General features: G+C 38.3%; 1 protein-coding gene across 4 annotated transcripts in view; it reads left to right on the plus strand.

The window, feature by feature from the left end:
- grik2 (glutamate receptor, ionotropic, kainate 2) overlaps positions 1-18,933 on the plus strand; it is a 246,601-nt gene that overhangs the window by 196,870 nt on the left and 30,798 nt on the right. For all 4 annotated transcript variants that reach the window (XM_051076104.1, XM_051076105.1, XM_018665721.1 and 1 more), the window contains one exon: positions 13,555-13,780. In XM_051076104.1, coding sequence (XP_050932061.1) covers positions 13,555-13,780 — 226 coding nt within the window. The remainder of the gene's footprint in view (positions 1-13,554; positions 13,781-18,933) is intronic.

Consider the following 18,933-nt stretch of genomic DNA (forward strand, 5'->3'; position numbering starts at 1 on the left):
AATGCTGCATAATAAATATTAGTAGATAAGTGGTGCTAATTTTTAACTAGAAATACACGGTTATTGTTTGATGGAAAAGATGGAAAACAGAAAAGCCTTTTATGGTTTCATGGGACACTAAAACTAAAAAGCAAAGAGGGTTAATTTCTACAGAATAATCAACCTCATGTAACCATTGAACTAATACAAAAATATTAGCATTAATTTAGATCTGATGTTATATTAAAACACAAATGCTCAAACTCAAACTTATTTAAAAATGTTGCTTGCCATGCTAAACACAAAATACAGACATTTCATAGAGAGAACCTTGGTTCTTCCATCCATCATCCATCCCTTGTCTTATCTAGAAGAAAAAGCCCCAGGCAAACCAGAGTAAAAAAAAAAAAAAAAAAAGGATTAAAACCTGGAACCTTCTTGCTGTGAAGCAACACTGCTAACCACTCTCCACCTCTATTCTTTCAAAAATTAATTTATTATTATCATGATTACAGTACTTGTAATTTAGTATTGTACTTCAGTATTGCTGAGTTACTTGAAAGAAACAGTTGTATTTATTATTATTTATAACAGATGTATTTATTTTATTAATTGACTTTTGTTGAAAACTCCCCGCAGGGTAAAAAGTAGAGTCAGTATTTATCTAAGTATGTTTTTACACATACAGGAATTAGGTCTCTGCATTTAACCCAGTACTGAATGCACATACACAAGCAATGAGCAACCATGCTACATGCCTGGGGAGCAGTTGAGGCACTTTTAGCTGTGAATGGCAGGGGAAACCACTGTTCATTCACATATATCTTTCTTTCTGCCAGTCCAGGGAGTCCAGTCCAAGCCTGCTTCTCTAATCAGTAGGCCTGACTTTTCATATAGCACCATCACCAAGTGAATTTTTTGTATTTTACGGTTTTGTTTATAGGATCGTTTGTAATAATACTGATGTTTACTTGACATACCATCATTTACCATTCTCATATCATCATCAAAAATGTAATTTGTTTTTGAGATCCAGAAGAACTAACTCATTTTGCAATGATTTGATTAAATATACCTTTCATTTGTCTACAGAAAGGACCTCAAGATTAATTAGTAATCCAGGACCTGCCTGAGTTGATACTGTATGAAATGCTGCAAATTCCCTTACAAATTTGTACTTAGTTAAAGTATCACAAATCCATCAAATACTGCTGTATCTTTTTGAAATACCTTGAAACCATGCAGCAATAATAGTTGCCCCTGCCAAGGCTCTGTGTGGTAATCCATGTATTGTAGGATCATATAGGATCATACATTTATAGCATTAAAACAGATTTTAGATTAGCTTTTTTCTCACCTTGTGTTCATCCATCTGTGCAATAAGCACACTTGCATTCACATGTACTGTTCACACATAGAGACACGGTTGTGATTAATGTGTTTGTGTGTTTTGTCTTCACACTGAAACATGCTCACACCCATTCATTAGAAAACTGCTGTGGTGATAGTAGCACAGTCTCTTTATCATCCCACCGTACAAATTAATGAAAACAACAGTTGGTGTGAGAAGAACTATATGTGCTTTTTAATCATCCTACTAATGTTAGAACCTTCTGCAGCCATAATTTACAGCCTCAGGTCAGGTCATCATGGACTAGGTTGGTATTCATACACAGGATAATACCAGTGCTGATTACAGTTTTTCTCAATTGTTTTGATGCACAAGTGTCAGTTTTGAAAGTTTCATTTTGCAAAATGGCAAATATCTGCTCCAGACCTCCAATAAAATCCCATAAAAGTGCCTAACAAGAAAATCTTCTATCTTAAAAAACAACCTCCCTTCAACACAGAATACTGTACGACAGCTACACCTCTGTGATCACTTCATGGTGATGAAAAAAAAGAAAATAAGATTAAGACAAACTGGTCTCTACTCCATATCTTACATTTCATTTGTCTCAGGTGACTAATAAATGTCCATATCACACCTAAACTTTTGCTTCCAGGGCAAAAACCTTGGATCAAAAAGCTTTGAGTGACAAATCCAACATTAGAGCATATCTTTTGACAATGTTGTGAGCAGGGGACTCTCAACACTTATGTTAAATTTGCAGATTATGGTTCAATTCAATTCAGTTCAATTCAATTCAGTTTTATTTAGATATAGAAGATATTGAGTTAGTAACATGTATTTATGGGATATGAATCCATACTGATGGAGAGAGAGAAAAAGAGAGAGAGAGAGAGAGAGAGAGAGAGAAGCTCAGTGCATCATGGGAGATTTCCCTGCAGTCTAGACCTATAGCAGCATAACTAAGGGATAGTTCAAGCCTGAGCCAACCCTAACTATAAGCTTTATTAAAAAGGAAAGTTACAAAGGTACAGAGGGTGTCTGCCTCTCGGACTGCAACTAGGAGAAGGTTCCACAGTAGAGGAGCCTGATAACTGAAGGCTCTGCCTCCCATTCTACTCTTGGAAACTGGCATTCTGGGAGCGCAGTGTCCTAGTGGGATTGTAGGGGACTATGAGATCTTTAAGGTAAGATGGAGCCTGTCCATTAAGGGCTTTGCAGGTGAGGATTTGAATTCTATTCTGGATTTGACTGGGAGCCAATGTAGAGAGGCTAACACAGGAGAAATATGGTCTCTTTTCCTAGTTCCTGTCAGTAATCGTGCTGCAGCATTTTGAATCAGCTGCAGAGTCTTTAGACACTTGTTGGGGCAGCCTGATAATAATGAATTACAGTAGTCCAGCCTAGAAGTAACAAATGCATAGACTAGTTTTTCAGCATCCTTTTGAGACAGAAAATGTCTAATTTTGGTGATATTATGCAAGTGAAGGAAGGCAGTCCTAGAAGTTTGTTTTATTTCTGAGTTAAAGGACATATCTTGGTCAAAGATAACTCCCAGATTCTTTACAGTGGAGCTAGGATCCAGGGCAATGCCATCTAATGATGTGTCCTCTCTTTCTTCTTCCTCCTTCTAGTTGAGATAGATGTCCAGATTCACACAAATATCAAACACATTTGAAATTAAATTAGTGTGGTTCTCAACTGGAAGTTTTTACGTGTCATAAATGTTTGTTTATACTGTCTTGTTAAAAAAAAAAGGTTAATCTATACTTCCCAGCCAATACAAATCTAGTATTTTCAGTAGTCATGTTATAAAATCATGTAGAAGAGAGTATACACAGTAAAATGCATAAGCACAAGCAAATAGCTGGTCAGTCAACTTAGATTTGAGTGTTCAGTGCTACAATTCCACAAATCTTGAGGCACAGAGAGCCGGTAGAGACAAACACAGCCAATAAAAACTTAATGGGATTTTGTCTTAGTAAAGTGAGGATAAATTGTTAGTACAAATCTAACTTAATGTTTGCTGGTTAAGTCTACCTTTCTCTCTCTTTTTCTCTTCTTTCTCTCTCTCGCGTTAACCGGATATTACAGCTGTCTGTGGGTTGCTTTTCCCCGCCTCACACTATCCTGTGTTCCTCTGCCCTCCATTTTCAGCAGGTCTCTTTCACAGTTAGTTTTGTGGTTTGGTGATTTTAAGACAAGATTTGATTATAAAGTTTACAGCCTGTCACGCTGTTGCTCCTGCAATGCTGTGTGTGGTGTGTGAACTGTGACATAGTTAAAAAAAAAAAAAAGTCAACTCATCAACTGACATTTTTGAGTTGAATCAGGGACATCTAAACCAATGCATCAAAGTGTTGAGGGGCAGTCCTACAGTATACTGCAAGCTAGTAGTGCCTTCATGTATTGTGTCATTCATTCCTCAAGAACTTTCTAAATTTATACTATGGCCAAAATCAATTTGGGGGAAATATGGTCCTTAAATGGAACTTGTGCATTAAACTATTGTCCTTGGAACGAATGTCTGCAGACGCAACAACTACAACTCACACTTTCATGTATAAGACATAATGTTGGCAATGATGCTGCTATGTTAGAGCACCACTGGGTCTGCAAATAATGAACATCCAACAGCCAATTAGGATTAACTTGGCTGTTTGGTCAAAAAAGATGATATACTACAAACCCAAATACAAAAAATAACATCAATAAATAATAATGTTAGACCTAATATACAGCAGCTTTTAACATGAGATCCACTACTCTTTCTGTTACATTTTGTCCTTTGTGCTTATTCTTTGTTTGACTATTAATAAGTCCAAACAGATGCAGAGGGCATTTGCCCTTCATAGTGAATATATTCTATCCACAAATCCTGGTTGAGGTGTTTAAAACACACTGTTGTGATGACGGATGAAGTGTTTTGACCAGACTTTTAAGTCTTCTTATCAGTCAGTTTATTCAGTGCAGAACACTCACAGATGATGTGCGCACGCATCACAGTTACTATTGAAAACAAGGAAAAAATGACAAAATACCTATTTTTGGGGTAATTATTGACTGCTGTAAAATACAAAAGTCTAATGGTGGCTAATTATGTAAATGTCTGCACGGGATAGTCTCTGAAGCACTGAAGCATCTCACTCATCTTCCTTGCAGGGACATTCCCTATGGACTGTCGCAACAAAAACACTGAATAATTTAATAAGCAAACACACATTACAGCTGTGTCTTGCTTGGTAGCTAATAAAATCACATCTTATTAAAGACAGTTCTGTTTTTTTCATCTTGTGTGTTTAATGAATTGATGGCTGACAGTCTGAAGAAGAGACAGTAGCTCTTTACATGGCAATGGCACTGAGCACCATGTCCCCAGGCTATACAGGCCTGACATGTTTTGCATTAGCCATAAGATAGATGGCAGGAACACTTCCAGCAAGGTGATTAAACCAAGGAGATAAAGCTTATTGCAATGATGTGTTTGATACCTGAGAGAGGAGAAAGGTAGGTACGTAAGGAGGGAGGAACAAAGGCTCAAATTCATGGCTGGACTATCCAAAGTGTTATATGCATATTGCATATACTGTATTTATAATGATATGTGAATTATGTTGCTATGGATCTACAGTTAATCCAAGTGGGTTGCTTTTTGATAGTGTTAAAGTGAGATGGGACACTACTGGATTAAGTATTTTCCTCCACTGTAAACACAGAAACACAGGTGTCTCTTGGAAAATGTGTCAATACATTATCCAAGATTGATGTTAGGGCCATCAAGTTTTATAATTTCAACTTCTTGTCCAAAATCATGTAAGTTTGGTATGGTGGATACCTATGAACCTTAGTTGCCATTACTTTGGAACAGAAGCCAAACAGAGGTGTACATCGGAGCTATAAAAAATACAGTTTGTAGTTACACCTGGAAACAAAAGTAACTACACCCCAAAATTCTGCTAGAACCCTGTCTTTTGAGCATGATTACAAAATTCAACAGAGGAATGAAAAGGCAGTAACTGTGGGGAGTGTTGCCTCATGGCTATGTAGTGGCAACATAAAGTGGCAGGGAACACAAGCTGACTGACCACCACTCACAGTAGCATGGAAGCGTGTTCATGGCCCTTTGATAGAGTTACTGTTTGCATCCTGTTTTGTAGTTGAGCTAGTTCAACTACGAGAAGCTATATACAACATTGTTTTTCTACCAGAGTTTAGCCAGCTTTTTGATGCTGTTAATGCTACTGATAGATCTTTATCAGGGGCACAAACAAAATTATTAAGTGTTTAGCTACCTACCTACTTATTGTCTATGGAGTCACTCCTATTACATCATGATTAAGGAGGAGCCAAATGGTTCGACTGAACCGAATTTTCAAACCAAGCAGAGAATTATAAGTTAATTTGTAATTGTTAGAAAAATCACCTGTATTAACAGTATACTGTATTGCCAGTATGGATCTTTGTGATTATTTGTACAACACAAACAGTGGAAATTTCCTCTTTAAATAAATCAGAACGCATAGCCCACTGGAATCAAACAGTACAACTTGCTCTTCCTAGTAATAAAAATATTTCAGATAATTGATATTAGTCCATAAATTACATAAAAAGAGGAACTGTAAAAACTGGGTCTTATCACTAAAGAATTTTCTGTCATAAAACATTTTCTTCTGCATTAAAAGTAATGAAGTAGTTGTTGTCATTACCTCCATGCAAGCAATATTGTGTTGAAGTAAACAAGGCTTTACTACACTTTTCTGACTGACTCCTTGGTAACATTACAAAAATGTAAATCTTAATGATCCCAAATAGAAATAAGATAATGAAAAACAATAGGAGTGACACAATTACAAGTAAATGACTTTTTTAAAGTTGTCTGTAACCAAACCTTAAGTTTTTGGGTTGTTTTTTTTTTTTTTTTTTTTTTTTTTTGGTTTAGTTTTTTTTTACATAACTACTTGTGTGTAAAAGGTGCTGCTCATACTGATGAGAACACAGAGAATTATCACCAGCTCTGCCGCGTTTAAGTTTATTTGTATCATTGTTATGGTTTTATGGCCCACAACTTTACTCCCCTGGTTTGGTCTCAGTGCTGTTTTCAGCCACAGACAAATAATTTTCTGTAGCCAATATTTTAATTTAGATTTTGTCTCGGTTGTCATGAATTTTTTTATTATTCATGCTCAACCTCATAACTCATATCTGTCTTTACTGTCTATATTCACTTATATTTTTATATAACTTTACAAATATGCATTGTCAGTTGCTTTATAATTTCAATGTCATCTTTCCCTACTTGTCTTTCTCTAAATTTTTCTGCAAGGATCATTAACGTTTTGTTCTCCACGGCAGTGGATGAAGAAGTGATTGTGTTTTTGTACCACATTCTAGTATCCGATCTGCTGCTGATACAGTTGACTCTCTTCCAGGTTGAGCTGACACTTGGGTCAGTAAATGTAAACATTTAGAACATGTATCTGGATTGTGAGCTGACAGTCTCATGTCTCAGAACATGAAGCTTTACCCTCCAACACAGACCATGATGCTACAGGCACGTCATCAGCTTATTCTCTACTGTAGCTGCTGATCTGGCTCCTTTCAGTTTAATTAAAACCAACCTCGTTACCGTTATGAGTGTAAATGTAAGTTGTTACTGATGCTACACACTGTTCCTGGAGGCTACTGTGGTAGTTTATGGAATGACAATTGAATATTGTATTTTCTTTTTTTTTTTTTTAATGAAGCCTTAGAAACAGTCCTCATTAGAAAAAAGACAGATTTGGTTATTTGTTCAATCATAGAAAATTAGCTCAGTTTCACTGACAACATCATTTGGTTGTATGAATAGTGACTGCAGTGTGGAAGTAGCTTTCATACTATAAACACTATTTTAACAAGTAACTTCAGGTCTCAGTCTGCTTCAAACAACATGCTTGTCATATTGTTTAACAGGATCTGAAAGTGAAAGTGGGAAAGCCTAGCCACAGAGTCTAGGAAAGCAGCAAGAGGCAAACGCCTAAAGTCTAAAAATAGTCTTTGCCTTATCCTACCTAGCCTTCTCTTTCAACATTATGCTTTTTACACACAGAACATGCTCAACATTTTCTGTGAAACTATACACCTCACATTTATCATTTTGGTTCTTGTTGATGACAGTGTTACATTGTGTTGTGTTGTGTGTTGCATTATGTCCTGCATCTCATTACCATAGTCTTGAAAAGATTATATCCTGCTTTAAACACCTATCTCAACTATTTCTAACTCAAACAGATTTTACTGACAAAGACCAACTCTCTTAAATAGTCCCTTCACTCAACTAAACAATCATATTTTATCAGGGTTGTCTCAGTCTCTATCACCTAGAACAAGTAAATGACAAAATGTTACTTGTATCACTAAACTTGCCAAGACACATGTTTAATTTGCCCCTGGTTCAAATTGTCAATGGAATAACAGTATAAAAAATGTAATGTTTTGCCATGTAGTGCCACACATTTGCAATCTAGTTAGCATATCAGTTAGCACAAGTGGGCTGTCCTCTCTCCTCTCTGAGCTTACAGTTCAATCACCAGTGAGTATTCAATATTCAGCGTTAAAGATTTGTTCATACATGTACTGAACACCCCCAGTAATTGTGACCCCTTTAAGAATTTCCCACCTCTATGATTGAGGTTTGGTTAAATTTAGACAACTAGAACTTCTTGGTTAGAGAAAGCTTGTGGTCATGGTAGTCTTAAGTGCTGAAATTGTAGGCAACTGGACTTCTTTTTAGGTTTCTTGAAAATGTTTCACCTCTAATCTGAAAGGCTTCCTCAGTTCTACAAACTGGTTGGAGAGTCCCAGGTATTTTACTTCTTGGGGGTGGTCCTGAGAGTCATTGCCCCACTCTGACATCATGTGAGTTGTTAGGGTCACATGTTTTAAGGTGTGAATGGGGGTTAAATCACCTGGGTAAGGATCTCAAGACCACGTTGTAGGTGGCTGATAGCTGGTGGGCCACCACCTCTGTCTGAAGATGATCATTCCATATGGACATAGATGGCTTCTTTTACTCCTCAAACCATCTGTCCTCTCTGTCCAAAATGTGGACATTATTGCCCTTGAAGGAGTGTCCCCTTCTCCTAGATGTAGATGAACAGTCAAGTCCTAATGAGCTAACTCTCCTGTGTTGTGCCATGCACTTGTGGAGTGGTTGTTTGGTTTCACCTATGTACAGGTTTTAAGCACTCCTCACTGCATTGCACAGCATATACAAGGTTACTCAATTCAATTCAGTTTTATTTATATAGCACCATATCACAACAAAAGTCATCTCAAGGCACTTTTCATATAGAGCAGGCCTAGATCATACTCTTTAAAATAGGTATTTACAGAGTGATACCCAACAAATCCCAACATGAGCAGCACTAGGCGACAGTGGGAAGGTTGGGTTAAGAAGGGGGGGGGGGGGGGGGGGGGGGGGGGGTAGAGAATAGCGAGAGAAGAACATAGCATAACACGGGTTCCATGTAAGATCTAAGGTGATACCAATAATACAGTAGTAGTAATGATAATACTAATAATTAAAGTATTAACTGCTAACGTAGCACTAAAACTAATAGCAGTACAAGTAATTTTGAATTATAGCAGCAGGTGTTGTGTGGGGTTGTAAGAGCAGCAGGAGACTTGTCATCACAGATCAGACTCTACAGCTCCAGAGGCAGAAATACCTGCAGAAAGTGACAGAAGAGGAAAGAGAGTCGGAAGAGTACAATACTACGGGAAAGGGAAGATATTGAGTTAGTAACATGTATTTATGGAATATGAATCCATACTGATGTAGAGAGAGAAAGAAGCTCAGCGCATCATGGGAGATCTCCCAGCAGTCTAGGCCTATAGCAGCATAACTAAGGGAGGGTTCAAGCCTGAGCCAACCCTAACTATAAGCTTTATCAAAGAGGAAAGTTTTAAGCCTACTCTTAAAGGTACAGAGGGTGTCTGCCTGTCGGACCGCAACTGAGAGAAGGTTCCATAGTAGAGGAGCCTGATAACTGAAGGCTCTGCCTCCCGTTCTACTCTTAGAAACTCTGGGAACCAAAAGTAAGCCAGCATTCTGGGAACACAGTGTCCTAGTAGGATTGTAGGGGCCTATGAGATCTTTAAGATATGATGATGCCTGATCATTAAAGGCTTTGTAAGTGAGGAGGAGGATTTTAAATTCTATTCTGGATTTGACTGGGAGCCAATGTAGAGAGGCTAGCACAGGAGAAATATGGTCTCTTTTCCTAGTTCCTGTCAGTAATTGTGCTGCAGCATTTTGAATCAGCTGCAGAGTCTTTAGAGACTTGTTGGGGCAGCCTGATAATAGTGAATTACAGTAGTCCAGCCTAGAAGTAACAAATGCATAGACTAGTTTTTCTGCATCCCTTTGAGACAGAAAATGCCTAATTTTGGCAATATTATGCAAGTGAAGGAAGGCAGTCCTAAAAGTGGAGCTGGGAGCCAGGGCAATGCCGTCTAATATAATTACATAATTAGAAAATGTATTTCTGACCTGTTCATGACCAATTATGATGACTTCAGTTTTATTTGAGTTCATTTATTTGAGTATTAATATGACTTGGGGGGGATGGATTCGTTCACGCTAACATACTCATCCTGACACAGCCAGGTTTCAGTGAGACAGAAGATATCCAGATGGTAATATGATATCAAATCATTAACTTTGGATGAGAGAGATCTTATATTGAGTAATCCACATTTAATTACTTATACTCAATTTGTGCTTGGGATTCTTGTCCTTAGGGTGTTACCAGGCCTGAAGTGCACTGATGATGTTGTTGCATCTGTTCTCCTGTTTGATTTTTGTGGCTCTTTGCCGTGTCTCTTCGCTGACTTGATGAAGGCCCAGTTAGGATAACCACATGTTTTAAGTACTGTTTTGAGGTGTCAATGTTCTTTTTCTTTTCCATCTGCCTTGGAGGGAACGTTCTCTGCCTGGTGGTGTAGAGTCCTGATAACACCAAGTTTATGTTCCAGTGGGTGGTGGGAGTCAAAGAGTAGGTATTGATCTATGTGTGGGGGTTTCAGGTAGACTTCAATGTTGAGGCTACTGTCCTTCTCAGTGAGCACAGCACAGTCCAGAAATGGTAACCTATCTTCCTTGATATCCTCCCTGATGAACTTGATGTGTTTGTCCACTAAGTTGATATGTTCAGTGAAGTCCTCTGATTCCTGGGTTTTGATTTTGACCCAAGTGTCACCCATGCACCTAAACCAGTGGCTGGGTGTTGTTCCTTATTTGCTTTCCACCTCTTCCATGTAGAGGTCAGCCACAATGGGTGACCAATCAGTCAATCAAAAGAACAAACACCATTACAATACAGAGTCAACCACCACCATTTCAACACAAAGTATACTGTAAAGTGAGTGCTGAGTGCCCTTTGAGTTAAAATGAATAAAATAGAAAAAGTGTCAGTTGACCTCCATTTCAGCTGCATTTTGTACATGAGCCATACCTCTAAAGTGCTGCTGTTGGCTGAAAACTGGTTAAAATCCTCTGGGAACCATCCATATCCCTACCAAATTTATTGGCAAACTGGCCAGTATGGATATTGCAGAAATTGCAGTAAAATAAAAGCTCTGTGGCCAGCAAAAATTTATGATACTTCAACATTTTGTTCAGCAACATAACCTTCACAAATGAACACCACTTTTATGATTTTTAAGCCTAAACACAATCGCCAGAAATAAAAATCTAATGCTCAGCTATAACATTAGCTAAACCACTGTCACATGTTTTCAATGTCACCATCAACTTGTAGTTTAATTTAGCACACTTACCTCTTCTACAGAAACCTTTCTCAATAGAAAGTTGGTAATAGTTTGCCAGACTGTGGGTATAAACACAACAAGGCTACAAAGGTGGACTTGTGAGTAGATCCATTTTTGTGTGCGGCGTCAGTGACTTCTGTAGTCTTATTTAGCCACTTGTTAGCAACCACCTTTTAAAGAAACATAAGAGCTTAAAACACCACAAATGGTGTATTTAGTGAAGTACTCTACGTTGTAGAATAAAACATGAAAATGTCTCGGGCTTATGTTAACCACAGACCTTATTTCAGCCTTTGGCACAGGGGAACTGGAAGTGCTAAAATGCTAACTTATTTCTGGGTTTTAGGACTCATTCCTGTACCATTCTATTCTCAGTTGTGCAGTGCTAGCTACTGGACTGCACCTCCTCCAAGCAGTCTCTCTAGTTTTACACTGAGTATCCTCACTGTCCGCATGCAATCTTATTGTAATTCCTGATCACACACCTTTGTGAAACAGGTTTTCTCCATTATGTCAACTATAAAAAATAGGATTATGGAATAGACTGGATGTAGGAAACCATAGCATTTTTTTTAACAGAAATTTATTGTGGACAAATTACTTATGCAGAAACAGGCTGAAATATCTCACTAAATGGTGATCTTAAATTAAATACTTCACATTATATGTTTGTATTTAGTTAGTAGTCGCGTAAAAAGGCTATTGCATTTTGACATCATTTGCAGTTGCATTTTTCTCCTCTCTCCTGTTACATGTGTGTGCATGTGTAGCCCCTCCACACACACAGAGGCGGAGGAGCAGAGGAGACACGCTGACAACTTGTTACATTACAAGCATTATAAGTCTGTTCATAGACAGGCAGGTGTCGACCCCTTATGTCTGAAAGTCAAGCCAAAATATCAGCATTTTTTTAACACATGCACTCTGATGGCAGTGGCTCTGCTGCTGGTGGCAGGGAAGCTACCCCTAGTCCTTTTCTGCAAGTATGTTTATCATTATTCATTATTATACATGTTCATACATATATTTTATAATGCAAATGATTATACTGATGCAAATTAGCTGCATATGAAGGTAACTTTAATGAAACTGATATACTATTAAAATTATCATTAAGTATATTGAATATTAAATAATTTGCCATCACAAATTCCTACTGAATTTACATACTTTACATTACCCATATACTTGCAGACTAAAGGATCGAACTCCTGTCAATTGTGAATGTGTCTTAGTGTAAGCATTTATATGACACAAAACCAGTTAATACACAATGTAAAGATTCACCCAAGCTGTAACAGAGAGGATAACTTATTCATTATGTTCTTTCATCTCTTTCAAATGTTGATAAATTATTAAAACCTTTGTTTATCTGAAACAAATTCATTTTTAGCTTTAGGAACATTCTATATCCATATTTTTATGCAGTACTGGGTCTCAGGAGACAGCTACTCATCAGGTGTACCCCTTGCATTTTCCAAGATCTCTCATATGGTTCAAGTGTAATCAGCTCTGGATCCCCTTGTGGAGGCTTTATGAAGCCCACCTTAGCTGGTGGTTATCTGACTCTCCATGTATTCACAGCCACTGCTCTCGTCTTATCAGTAGTCTGAAGCTTGCATGCTCAATCGCCTGATTTGTCAAGGGTGACTCAGAATGATTCTGATAGGCACTCCGCAAATCACCCAGTTGATCTAAAATATCGACCAGCCACAAAAAGTCATTACACGCAATAATGGCAGGCAGGACCTTGAAGATGTGACTTAATTAGGTTTCAAATGGCTTCAAAAATGCCTTCAAATCTTCTCCCCTAGAGAGTTATGCACTCTTGGATTTTTCTCAGTGATTACAGGTGTAGAAAGTGAGGCATACTGCTACTGACAACACCGCTGCTGCTCCTAACTATAGGTGATAGCAGCAGCACACACATCAGAGATATACAGTCATACAAATTCACACTACTGCTGCTATTTAGCATGCTTGTCTGCTTCAGCCTGTATTTTCCTCACAAGCAATAATGACTTAGGCAGACAGAAAGTACATACCACTGCTGGAGCTGCAAAAAAGTTCTGCTGAAGCAAATGACGTGTTTTGCTAATGAAATTTGGAAAGTAATTGAATGTAAATTGTTTTTCAGGCCTTGATAGAGCTGCGTACATTGGCAGTATTTAAATTAGTGATGTGAGTGCTCTGCCGTCATTGTTTCTTTTAGTTGCTCAGGATACTATAACTACTTTGACTAAAGTAATAATAACCTCCAACCTAGGACTTCACCTTAATCATCTTTTTATGATTAATAAATGTGGCATCATTTGTTTTGAGATTGTATCTGTATCTATCTATCTTGTTCTGTATCTATGTAGTAGTGATTTCTTTTCTTACTCACAGTGCCATTGCATGTCTCCACACAGAAAACCAAGATTTCCACATATGATAAGATGTGGGAGTTCATGAGCAGTCGGAGGCATTCAGTGATGGTGAAGAATGTTGACGAAGGCATTCATCGTGTGCTCACCTCAGACTACGCATTTCTCATGGAGTCCACTACCATCGAGTTTGTCACGCAACGCAACTGCAACCTCACCCAGATCGGAGGCCTTATTGACTCCAAAGCCTATGGGGTTGGCACCCCAATGGGTATGTATGGTACAGTTATAATACACCATATTTGGCTTAGGCAAAACAGAAATTCCTATGTCTGAAATATACCTTATGTATGATTCAAAAAGTGTTGCAGGGAAAGTGCTGCAGCAAGCAACAACAGGACAAAGCTATCTTCTTTGAATTGTGCTTCTTTGTGGTCCTCTGCATGGTAGCCAATTTTGGGAGTAATGGTTTCATATTTTCATGTGTGTTCTTAGTTAACCACAACCCTGCACATTATTTTTTAACACCTGTGTACTCTGCAGTCTGCATTCCAGGGTTAATTTTCATTTCACAATATTTTATGAGTCTGCGTGTTTAAAACATCTTGTTTTATTCTTCTTTGCTTCACCAGTTGATGTAGTAAGGACTTAGGTTATTCTCCCTGGTAAAACTATCTCAAATATGACCGGTAATGTAGTAATCAATCAAGAGATGAAACAAAAAATTATTCAACTATGATCTACAGCATATCATGAATTTAGATCATGAACATTACTACAACATGTTGTAAATCTGTTGTTGCAAATTTAAAGCTGTGTTGCCATTATTTGGTACATTTATGTGGCGCTAATATTATGTAACCCTTGAGGAGGAATACTTAGCAGGGAAAATCCTAGGGCTATCTCCAGCAGGCAGAAGAACAGTGTAACAAAAATAGAAGGATGAACAGAGAGAGTGGCTCCACAGCAGATTGCCATAATCCTGTTACAAACGCTGTGAGAAGAAAAACTCTTGTTAAATACCTGCAGAATTACAACTGACAGACAACTTAACATGATGCCCTCATGCAGCTGCATCATATTCTTTAACAGAGAAATGGTTTCAGAACCTGAAGCTTGAAAACACTGGCTACTTGAAAGACGTGGCCTATTATTTCAAAAAATGCTTCTAGTTTATTTTATGCCTACTTGTAAAGTAGAACTTGAAGACGGAACCAAAGATTATTAATCTTGTTGCCAATATATTGAAGAGAGCATCATAGTTGTAGAATCAAGAATCATTACAAAGCTCAGGAGACTGATAAGGCAAGTCACAGCATCATGTGATTGTTTATCACATTTCTATTTTTATGATTCACAGTGCAAAGGATAAGGCTGAAGTTAGTCTATATTTTTCTTACTATCAACAAACCCCATGAAACAACGAAAAATTAACAATGTGTTAGTCAGTCTCTCAAAACTGACTCCCCATCTGTGTCTGTGGCTTTTAATAGGATTTGTTGACAATAGTAAAATACTGAATATCACCACAGTGCAAACATGCCCTATAAATTTTAGAAAAAAAAAAAATTTAGATATGAGCTTTCTTTTTCTTGGTTATGAAATGAGACCTCACAGTGTAGGTGGGAAAAAGTGTGTGAACTCCTAGGCTAATGACTTCGACAAAAGCTAAGTGGAGTCAGATGTTAGCAAACCTGGAGTCCAAACAATGAAACAAGTTAGAGCTACTTTGCCATATAAAAGAACGCTCCAACATCTTGAGATTGTGATTCACAAGGCACATCTGTGGATACGGACCATGCCTCTCAGAAGACCTACAATCAAGAATTGTTGATTTGCACAAAGCTGGAAAGTGCTACAAAGTAATCTCAAACAGTTCAGATATTCGCTAGTTCACAGTTAGACAAACTTTTTATAAAAAGAGACAATTTAGCGCAGTGGCTACTTTCCCTACAGGTGGGTGCCCAGCCAAGATTACTCCAAAGGCAAAATTCAAACTCCTTAGCTAAACAGCTAAAGGCTTAAAGGAATCGTTGTAACTGGTTAACATCCCTGTTCATGAGTCTACCATATGCATACCAATTCCCACCATGAGTAAGCACTAGGTGACAGTGACAAGGAAAAACTTCCTTTTAAGAGGCCGAAACCTCATGCAGAACCAGACACAGGGTGTGCGGCCATCTGCCTCGACCGGTTGGCACTGCTTCGCTGCCTCTGGGCATGGGCAGCTTGCCATCATCAAGGGGAAAATGAATCCCCAAATTTATCAAAGTTCCTGCAGGATAATGTCAGGTTGGCTATCCAACAGCTGAAGATCAGCAGAAGCCAAGCAAGGCAACAGGACAATGACCCCAAGCATCAGAGTAAATCTGCTATAGAATGACTCTGAAAAGGGAAAAGCCACCTTATTGAGTGTCCCAGTCAGGGCCCAGACCTGAACTCAGAAGATATTCTGTAGAATGACCTGAAGAGAGCCATTCACACCAGACATACTATCACTGAGGCTGAAGCAGTTCTGTAGGAGTAATAGTCCAATATTCCTCCTGAACGTTGTGTAGGTTGGATCTGCAGCTACCAGAAGATGCTTGTCTGAGATTATTACTGCCAAAGGAGGTTTGATCACTTATTAAAAACAAGGGATCACTTACTTATGTTAGATGGGTGTGCTCAATAAAGACACAAAAGATATAATTGTTTGTGTATTGTGTATTGTTTGTGTATCACATTTTATAACCAATTCATGCAGAAAATCAGGTAACTCTATAGGTTCACATACTTTTTCCTGCCACTGAGACACTGATTGAGATATCCAAAACCAAGACTCAAATTATCAAATGAAACATGCCTTAACATATGTGTTGTCCTATTCTTGGTATAAAAAAGTTTGACATAAAAATCTAATATTTGTAGAAGTCATCCATGATATATTAGCAACCACAGTCTAAAAATCATCAGCATCTGCTTTTAAAAATCTCCATCCATGAAGGATAGATAATATCCAGTGTCTGTATTGTTCTGACAAATCGGGGAAATGTCTTCTGGGACACAGTGTTGGCAAGGTCGTTTGCTGCTGTTTGTGTATGCTCTGCTGGTCAGCCGCAGAAGGTAATTTGAGTGACTGTAGCTGTGTGTGAAAACAGTGGAGGCAGGCTATATTTTCTTTGGGTGATTGCATTTCCTGACTGATGTGCTCCTTTTGAAGGTTTGCTGCACTGTGTGTGTGTGTTTGTGTGTGTGTGTTGTGGATATGCATTTTCCTAGGTGACTGCATACTTGACTATAGCATAAAACCTACATTGCATATGTTTTACTGCTTTCTGTGGCTACATAAATAACAATGAATACATTTATTCATATTGTACATGTGGTTGCATGTATGTACATCACTGAAAGAAGGAAAGGAAGCTTAAGAAGGTGATAGGAATGAAGGTATAGTGAGTGTACTGCACAGTTGTAAAGCTGTAAAGGAGGGTGTTCGCATCATTACTCCCTGGTGGCCCATTCACATGCAGTCAGGACAACGTATTTAAATTGCTAATCCTAGCATTTTATTACCCTTTACCATATGCAGTCTGTATTCCCATATAACCAGAACATTTAGCATATATCTCACTGACTTGAACAGAGTAGGTGTTGACCTGGACTTTGATAGAGCTATAGAGTGCTATAGCAGTATAGCACTCTGATCTCAGTCCCTTGGCAGCACCCTCAGCTCTTTCTTGCACAGACCTATAGCTCACCTCCCAGATGTTAGCCTTTGTTGAATCTAGTGGTGTGTTTACTTCATTAAACGGGTAATGGTAAATCCAGTTAATTCCCAGGACAGCACTTAAGCATACTAAGGACTTATGTAGATTAGAAGATAGATCCTGCATGTGCCAGGAGAAGTTAACTCATTGTCCCTTTATGTTTAGAAAATATATATAGATATATAGATTTGTGGACCTCTTTTTAGAAGAACCCATTTTATAAACAGAGAAACTTTACTATACCTGCAGCTGTGCCTCAGTGAGTTGTCCATTAATTGTAGAATTCCAACTGTAGACATTTTGAAGTGGATTTGAGCAAGAAGCTGAACCTCAACTGCTCTTGGTGATTGGGCCAGTACCTTGCTTGCAGGTGTGTGAGGTGTGCGAGTGTGCGAATGGGTCAGTGAGAGACAAACTGTAATTGGCTGTGGATAAAAGCTTTATATAAATACAGTCTATTTACTGTTTCAACTGGTAGAACCAGGGTCTAAATCCAGCAGCTCCTGGCCCCAGCATAGTCCCTGCTCCAACAGTTGTAAAGTCCATTGACCCAGGAACTTTTTGGACTTCATTCACATAATCAGAAACCATTGTGTGCATGTGTGAATAGTCACAGTCCCCAAATGATGATGTCTGTTCAGTAAGTGAGTGAATTTCTTTCAAAATGCTTTGAAATTTCAAATCTAATAATGGGAGTAGTAATATTCCAAAACTGAGACATATATTAACCAAATTAATTAATCAAAATTAAGCAAACTAGACTTAATTTTGTACCTCACAAAGAAGCTGCACATTTTGATGTCTTCTTGTGGCTCATTTGAGCAAGAATCTCGCCTATGTTGCCTGATGATTATAAAAAGTAGATTGTGTGTATCTCCACCCATTGGATGATGTCAGAACTGAGTGGTAAAGTACTGAGGGGTAAAGTAATGACATTTGGACAGAAATCAGAACCATTTTACCACCACCATGCCTAAGGCCCATTTCAGGTATCAAGTTACACCACTTATGGTATATGTGCAAAGTTTTGTGAACCCGGGGAGAGGGAGTAGGGGAGTAACACGTAGCAAAGGTCCGGTCGAACCGGGGACTAGCTTCTCAGGGCACTAAGGCCCATTCAGCTTTAGGGGAAGCCCCCGTTAGCATTTCTAATGCTCTAATAAATAAAATAAGTTAAATCACATTCTAATCTGATATCCTGCCATTGGTCAATTAACACGTGTAAGGGCAGCCTTGCTTTTGTCAGTGTATCATCTGTCACTAATGTGTGTAACATGATCGTGGCTCATAAGCTGCTTTCATGTTTTGTATGCAAGTACTGTGTGTAGATTTGTTGGGCCATGCTTCAGAATAGCAGATTCTGTAGCGTACCCCCCTGCCAGAGATTTCAGTTCCTTCATCATGTTTCCCATGCTCTAAAGCTGTATCCCTTCTCTTTAGTGGCATGCAGTAAATACTTAACTGCCCTTCCTGATCACACATATTTGTGAAACAGGTTTCTCTTTTATGTCAGCCACAAAAACAAAATTTCAGAATTGAATGGATATAGGACAGACACTCTCAGAGTGATTTTTTCCATGCAGTGACAAATTAGTTGTCCATCAAATTAGTTATGGAACAAGAAACAGGCCTAATTTCGCACAGCTACAAAGTGATGAGCTTTTAATTTTTCCCT

The sequence above is a fragment of the Lates calcarifer genome, linkage group LG15 (assembly GCF_001640805.2).
Source record: "Lates calcarifer isolate ASB-BC8 linkage group LG15, TLL_Latcal_v3, whole genome shotgun sequence".
NCBI lineage: Eukaryota > Metazoa > Chordata > Actinopteri > Centropomidae > Lates > Lates calcarifer.